Raw genomic sequence first — 8,518 nt, 5'->3', positions numbered from 1 at the left:
GACTGGGCTGACTTCCCAGGTTGTCATGTTTTTAATAAATATTAGTTTACTAAACCCTTGACAGGTATTTTTGGTATGTCTTTAAATAGTAGTTAATACAAATAGAACATAAAACTTTGAGAACAGCAAACTTCTACTAAAGACGCTCCCAAGGGCTCGCCACCTTTTCAGTCTTGCGTCTTTGATACAGTAGGTTTGAAGGCCTGTCTGAAGAGTAATTACATTTGCCTTGTTTTGCACCCAGCTTTCCTTTTTTTGTTTCTTTGTCGAAGGAGATTATTTCAGAGTAATTTGTCAAATGTGACAAGGCAGCAGTTGGTGCAATTAGGAATAATTGCATGAGCTGAGATTTGTTGTGTATATAAAGTCAGTGGCGAGAATAAAGCTGCGGCTTTTCCCAAACAGAATGGGCCAAGCTGCGAACCTGCCATGTTGGAGAGGAGAGTCTTACATTACAGAGCTTTATGAATGGTTCAGGTAAGGTTTCCCCCTTAGTTTTTGTTGTTTGTTTTGTTTTTTTAAGTAAGCCGTGAGAGTCAGTGCACAGGTAGACAATAGAGATATTGAGTCAAAGGTTATATGTATGTATGTATGTTTCCTTATGCAGGTACCTGTGTTGAAAATGCGTAACTGTAAAGACAAGATGTAATGACTATTTGGAGTGAGATTTTTATAGTGAAAAAGAAACCACTTTGCTGAAGTTTTATCACCTTGAATGTTTCCAACCTAAACATTTGATTAAAATGTCATTGTTTGCTTTGTTTCAAGAATCAGCAGATGATAAGGGCTTCTACATGCAGCTGTCCAGGAATTAAAATAGCATAATAACAAAGGCTGTTGAACATAGTCTTGTTTTTGGATCAGGACTTCCTCAGGCAAAACTGGCATTGGCCGGGTTTCCCAGATCCAACCTCTCTTAAGGATTTAAGAGAGGTTCAAAGAAGGTTTGAACTAAGAGAGAATCCTAAGATACGGGTGTTTCCCAGATGACTTCTTAACACCGTCCTTTAGTTTCGCTCTTTCAGACGCTCTTTGGAGCAGCTGTACGGTTCTGAAACCAAATGAATCGATGCCAGGAAAATCGATCACCAATCACTATCAGCGCATTTTCACACGCAGCACTGCCACCTAACGCACTAATTCACTGCTGCCTGTGCGTTATAATAAAAAATTAAGATGATAAATATAATTCAATGACCCTTTTTCATCCAAACGGTGTGTTACTCCGTTATTTCTGGCTACAGTGAGGCTTTTTTTCCCCACACACGGAGACCGGGAGTAAACGGGGTGGGCGTGTGTGTGCGTTCAAAAACATGAGCCAAGAGAAGGCGAGTTTCGCAAATCGCAACGTGGAATTACAGCAAACCCTGGTTTTTCGCAGGGGTTATGTTCCAAAAAGAACCCGTGATAAGTGAAATTCTTTTTACAATTATAGAGGGCTTCAGATTGCAGAGATCATCCCCGCCTCGCACGTATTCCTCTTCTGAATGATGCTGCATCCCGACTCGCGCTGTATACAGCGCGAGTCGGCAGGTGGGGTTTTTCAAGAGAAGAAAATAGTTATGGGTCGTTCTCTTCGCTCTTTTTTCTTCTGGGCAAAAAGATTCTTTAATATAAACCGACACCATTGATTATATTTGAGACTGTAATGAACGATTCATCAAAGGATCTCGTTCTTCAGCTGCTGCTTCCCTGTCATCACACGTAGAGGTGCTCGGGCTCGGGCACGGCGCAGGTGTCCCGGCTGCCTGCAGCGCGGTCCGACAGCACGTCCAGGGGACTGAAGTGCTGACGCACGAATGCGTTCATATAAACAGTTCTGCTTCGCGCACGGCGACGCGGTTGATTTGCAGCGAGAACATGCTGTATAGCAGCCAAATTATCAAATAAATGATATTCATGATGATCGTTTTATTTGTGCGTAAAGCATAAAGCATATACAGGAACACACTTGTTATTCCTTATTTTTCTTTTTTTCCCCCTTTGCTGTCACCAATAAATGCTAAACAATATAAATCTAAAGTATAAAATAGATCAAAATTTGTGCGGGCTGCATTGTTTTAATATCTCATTGCTTGGTGTGATATTGATTTGCCTGACGCGGCTGGATCTGTGAGTCTTTGTTCACTAAGATGGTTGTAAAGACTGGGTCAGCAGCATCTTTCATTTCCTTCTTAATGAAAGAGATACTTAAGCTAAGAGCAACTCTGGGAAACGCGATTTTCTTTCACAGGCTCCTTAAGAAGGTTTGAAAGAAGTCTTTCGCTGTTAAGAACTACTTAACTGATCTGGGAAACCCGGCCATTATCAAATGCCATTTAACAATTGCTGCGGTTGAACACTGATAAAAATGTACATGAGAAATACTTGTAAAAAGGCGTTCAGAAAGATTCAACAGGCTGCTGCGTTGTTTCACTGTGCAACACAGTGACTCCTGCAATAATACTGATGGACTTCAAATGAGAGTGACTTCTGCGACTCTTAGGAGAGTGGATCTGTTGCTGCCAGTCACACTGTTTCACACTATAGAGCAAAAACTGACTAATTGAAATAACAGCATATTTTTGAAAGTAAAGACAGACCATGTCTAAGAAATATTGTGAATGAGAAGAGGATTTTTTCTACAAAAGGATTGAAAGACTTAAGTATTAAGTGACATATCTTCAGGCTGAGCTTTTTCACAGCCTTTACCTGCTGTGCACTATTTTGCACGCAAATCTCTTTGTATGTAGATGAGTTCTTGGTATGAATTGCCTCAATAAAAATAAAACAGATTTGGAAATAAACCAGAGAAGAGAAGAGAAGATATATATATATATATATATATATATATATATATATATATATATATTTAATGCTTCAACAAAAAGTGCATTTTTGGTGATCCCAGATTTTTGCTTTAGACCATTTTTCCTGTTAAATCTGAAACTCTAAAAAGTAATCCTGGTGAAAAAAAAAATCTAACGTATGTATTTCACATTTGTATACACAGTCATTTTAAATCCTGCTTTATTTCCATGACAACACATATAGCTGATCAGCTTCCCTCTGCCACGATGTAGTAAATTGGTTCAGAATAATTTGGACTAATTATATGAGCTCTCAACTCACACGGCGTAAACAAGCTCTCACACACGTGTGACCTCCACAGGTTGAGGGTGGGTTGACCTTAATTCTCTTAATTCTCAATCTAAAAGTCATGTCCTCTCTCGCCCCAGACTTGAACCCTCACCTGCTCAGTTGCCTCTGTTTCTTCTTTTTTCTTTGTGCAATTCAAGTGAAATTGTTGTTTCTTCTGTTCTTAGAAAGTTTATTAATGAGTGTCCAAGCGGACTGATCACTCTTCATGAGTTTCAGAGGCATTTCTGTGATGGGACTGTGGGCGGGGAGTCGGCCGACTATGCTGAACAGATTTTCCGGACATTGGACAAGAATGGGGTGAGCAAGTATATGTGATTCACTGAAAGGCTGCAGTTCTCCTGCAGACAGGCAACAATGACTATATGATCATTATTTGTGATAAAGCTTCACCAAAGGTGTGATTTCAGAATGCTTTCCTTCAGGATGGGGTGGTTGATTTCAGAGAGTTTGTCATGGCCATTAGCATGCTTATGGAAGGCACAGCTGTGGAGAAACTCTGCTGGTCGTTCAAGCTCTATGACAAAGACAGCGATGGAGCTATTACAAAGGAAGAAATGCTGGATATCATGCAGGTGTGTGTGCATGCTGCTGTGTAGGAAGCACACCCAAACCTTTTATTATGACTGCTGCAGTTCTGGATGTTGTCTCTTTCAGTTTAACTTGTGTGTGTTTCCTTGTTTTCACAGGCTGTTTATAAGATGAACGTAGCTGCAGCTCTAACTCAACCTAATGAATTTACAGCTGAAGAATGTACCAACAGGATATTTGTGAGATTAGACAAAGACAATAATGGTGAGGAAAGTGTTTTTCCTTAGTATTTTGAGTAAGGGTACACCTATTTTTCAGCTTGGAATAATACAGAGGTTTCTCACATGCTGATAGACTGACAGAGAACTGACTGTGCTTGTTTCACACTCAAATAAACATATTTCAAACAAACAAGCAGTATTCAAATACATGTAACTGAAGGAAAATGGAAAAGTCATTTTAACCCCCACCTTAATTTAACTTAACTTCTAACGACTGGGTTTATAAAGACTAAAACGGAGTATAAATGCTACTACTACTACTACTACTACTGTCATTTAGCAGACGCTTTTATCCAAAGCGACTTACATCTGAGAGAACACAAGCAAGACATAACATAGCATTGCATTGTATTTATGTTTGTTCAATCTTGTTAACCACTCAAAATTATTTACAATTGTCACACAAACATTCATTCAACACTTTTAGTCCACACAGTTTTTTTTTTTTTTTTTTTTTTCCATTTCTTTGTGATTATGCATGCACACACACTTATAAACCCTTAATGGCTAATGTAGGGGTGTGTGGACTGCAAAGCCAGGAAGCAAACCACCCACCTCCTGAGTCACAGCTGCTACATTTATACTGTTTGCTTTATTAAGTTCAAGTCATTTAGCAAAGTTACCTACAACACTGGACCATTATTGAATTATGGATGTATACCTACTTCCTCATGTTATACAGTCTCAGGTCACATTTCTGACGGCTGCGGTGGACTGTTTTGAGTGCTATTTCAGAGCTCACGTAGTTATACTGATCCTTGTGTCCCGCCGGTTGCTGATGCAGCGCTGCCGAAGGGGCTCAAAGGTCACATCCTAGTGTGGTTTGTTTCCATTGACACAATGAGATTTCTCCTCAGAATTTTTGAATCTTTTGACAGCATTATTTAACATCTCGTCCTGTGTTTTTTGATTCTGAATGTCAGCATTTAAAGGCCTTTGTTCAAAATTACAGTATTTTACAGTATTTATTTTTCTGAGTGTATTGGTCATTCTCTGAAGTAGTCTGACATACTTGGTAAAACCAAGCCATATGGTAGCCACTCCTTTTGTACCCAGACCTAACTCTGTTACCTGTCAAACATGAGTCTGCTGATTGCAAAATCTTCCAAAACATTTTTACTCGTATATTCTATAAAGCTGTTTGTATTTATTGCCTCTCTTACAATGTTTTTTCAGTGTGTTGCTGGTATCACAGAGCATCTTCTCATTTAGTGAAGCCCCATCCATTAACTTCCAGCTACCCCAGTTTGGGTCATGGGGACTCCTGGTGGGAAATCAAAGCATTTCCAAGCCAGCCGAGAGATATAATCTACAGCAGTGATATTCAATTGGCGGCCCGCCAGGAGCTTTTATGTGGCCCCTGGTCATATTTCAAAAAAGGGGGTGTTTGTTGAAAATTTTTTTTTTTTTTTTTTTTTTTTTTTATAATATTTTTATAACTGGCTACTATGGACTAAAATGGTTGTGCTCAATGCTTAATATAATATTCAAATAAGGAAATCTTGGTGGAAAGTGGTGCTTTGTCATTATGGCGTGTTTTATTAAAAGTAGGTCAATATCAACTTCATTAAGTTTGCACAATGCATGGTTTCAAAATGAACTTGCATTCAAAATAATATTTCTTTATCTGAATATTATATTTAACATTCACAATTACTAAATCTGGAGACAATTAATACATAATTCATATGTAAACTAGATATATTCAAGTGTATAATACAAATGTATTATATTTACATAAGTCTTCGTCTTTGAGTGCAAAATACATTTTGAAAACCCCCACATTTTCAAATTGTGCGGCCCTCTCCATACAGTCCTTTTGCAGATGTGGCCCCCGGCCGAATCTAGTTGAATACCCCTGATCTACAGCATGGTTTGGGCATCTAGGTAGGATGCCTCCTAGACTCCTCCCTAAAGGGGTGTTTTGGGCATGTCCCACCAGGCAGATGCTCCATGGTAGACCCAGGACACACTAGAAGGATTACAATGAAGTTGTTCTGTGAAAATACTGAAAATGGTTTATTTTGTGCTCGTATTAATTGCACAAAAGTGTAAACAAGTTAAGTAGCCACAGATTTACCTTAAAAGCAACCGACTTTTCCTACACTTGGATAATAAAGGAATACTGCGTGACTGTGTTTGTTGACCTGGCAAAAGCATTCGACTCTGTGGATTCAGCATCCTGCTCGACAGGCTTAAAGATATTGGTCTCTCTGGAAACTGCTTGGCATGGTTCAACAGCTACTGCTCTGGTCGTGTACAGTCTGTAAGAGCTGAGGGATTTCTGTCTGACCAACTGCAGCTGTCTAAAGGTGTTCCTCATGGGTCCATTCTAGGTCCAACCCTGTTTAAAATCTATATAAACAACATTGCTTCTGCTGCAGACAGTTCGCACATTCATTTATATGCCGGCGATACCATCTTGTTGACATCTAGTCCCTCCCTGGACACTGCCTTGACTTCCTTGCAAACTAGCTTCAACAATATCCAACACACTTTCTCCAACCTTCGCCTTCACTTAAACACCAACAAAACAAAGTGCATGATATTCAACTGGAATCTACCACGTATCACCTGCCCTGTCAATATCTCCTCCCTGGACGGATCAGTACTCCAATTTGTCAATTCCTACAAATATCTGGGTATCTGTCTCGACAGTCCACATTAATACATTACTTTCTAAAGTCAGATCTAGAATTATTTTTTGTTCCGCAATAAAGCATTGTTCACCCACTCTGCAAAGCACGCTCTGGTTAAAATGACAATCCTCCCAATTCTAGATTACGCTGATGTAGTATATAGGCAGTACTCGAGTTGAGGGGAGATGAAGGGGGATGGCATCCCCCCCTGAAATAAAAACGGTCCAAATCATCCCCCCTGTAAAACTGCCATCCCCCCTTTCCATCCCTTATGTCATTTCATCAGTGAATGTGGTTTTACTGCTATTTCAACATTTAGAGTCATCACCAGAAAAATAACACCAGAAAAATAACTTGTTTGACAATTTTCACCTGTTTCAGGTAAATTTTCACTTGAAATAAGTAAGAAAATCTGCCAGTGGGACCATATCTTCTCATTACAAGCAAAAAAATTGTGTTTATTTCAAGTGAAAATCTACTTGAAACAGGTGAAAATTGTTGTTTTAAGTGTAATTAGATTTTTTTTACTAAAATGAGACATTTTAACTAGAAATAAGACAAATATTCTTGTTAAGATTTTGAGTTTTTCAGTGATCCATTTTACTTATCCTGTGAAGGACAGAATCATATTGATAAGATCAGAAAACTGTTTTTTATTGTTGTGTTTTGATGTATTTGATGTAAGCCCAGTGGATATTTAAAGCTTACAGAAGGCTGCATTTAACTGCTGCTATGTCATTCCTGCAGTATTTCTGCAGGTGTTTTGGTCAGTGCTATTATTTGTAATATATTATATTATTTGTAATCAGCACAAATTATTTGTGCCCACATGATAAAATCCACCATCCCCCCTGATTTCTTTTTACAACTCGACTACTGTATATAGGTCTGCCTCCAAAACCCTTCTCAATAAACTTGACGTCATCTACCACACCGCCATCCGCTTGGTTACAGGTGCTCCTTTTAATACCCCTCACTGTAACCTCTACTCACTTGCCAACTGGCCTTCACTTCACTCCCATAGACTGATCCACTGGTATCACTTCATCTACAAAACCATCACTGGAAGCATCCCTTCATATCTTGGCTCACTACTTAATATCAACATCAGTAATCGGAACCTACGTTCAAGCAATTACCTGGTTAAATAAAGGTTAAAAAAAAAAGTTCTTTCTAACATCAACCATCACAGACACAGATTAAAGAGGAAAAACGATCAAATGACATTAGGAGTGTGTCCTCTGCTCTTTGTCTGTAATTACTGCCTGGCCTTGTTCTGTCTGTAGCCATCATCAGTCTGGAGGAGTTCATTCAGGGAGCGCTGGATGATGATTGGATCAGGGACATGCTGGAATGTGACCCCAGAAGAGTGAAAGTGGAGAGGCCCCTGAGGAGGGACACTGCGCTGGGGACCCATGGATGACTGGACCCATGGTGGTATTGAATTGACTGGTTGGACTGATATTTCCAAGAATTGAATTATATAATGATGTGTTGTACAACTAAAAGACAGAAAGACGGTATCTTTTGTGTTTTTCATCAGTTTTTTGTTGATGTTTGTTGTGTAATTTTACAGGAGTATAATCATCTTTGTTTTCATTTATTCCTATAAAACAAATGCTCTGCATCATCAACAATCTTTAATTTACAGCATGTCGGCTGTCTTAATCTCTGCAATGTTTTACAAAAGGAGCACACTGAACATGATAAGTACACTTTTGAGATACTTTGTGTATATATTACATTTCCTTAATCTGATATCAGAATAATATGTTGTTTTTTACTCTTCTTCAATTTAAGCGCCATTCTGCACTTCTCTGTTTGCACCTTTTCTTTAAAACAGAAAATTAAAAGGTTAAAAATCACAATTAAATTATACTTTAAATGAGATGTATGTATTTATTTTTAACATTTGATTTGCAGTTTCGT

General features: G+C 38.7%; 1 protein-coding gene across 1 annotated transcript; it reads left to right on the top strand.

Annotated features, from left to right (window-relative positions):
- The first annotated feature begins 139 nt into the window (after positions 1–139).
- On the top strand, positions 140–8,012 carry si:ch211-245j22.3 (uncharacterized protein LOC563798 homolog). The gene is made up of 5 exons (XM_061722122.1): positions 140–477; positions 3,306–3,438; positions 3,564–3,713; positions 3,828–3,933; positions 7,876–8,012. Exons 1-5 carry the CDS (start codon positions 407–409, stop codon positions 8,010–8,012), a joined length of 597 nt encoding a protein of 198 aa, XP_061578106.1. The 5' UTR covers positions 140–406.
- Positions 8,013–8,518: the final 506 nt, after the last annotated feature.

Source organism: Cololabis saira, chromosome 5 (genome assembly GCF_033807715.1).
Source record: "Cololabis saira isolate AMF1-May2022 chromosome 5, fColSai1.1, whole genome shotgun sequence".
NCBI lineage: Eukaryota > Metazoa > Chordata > Actinopteri > Beloniformes > Belonidae > Cololabis > Cololabis saira.
Note: the sequence above shows the minus strand (reverse complement) of the source record. Positions and strands in the feature narration are given on the sequence as shown.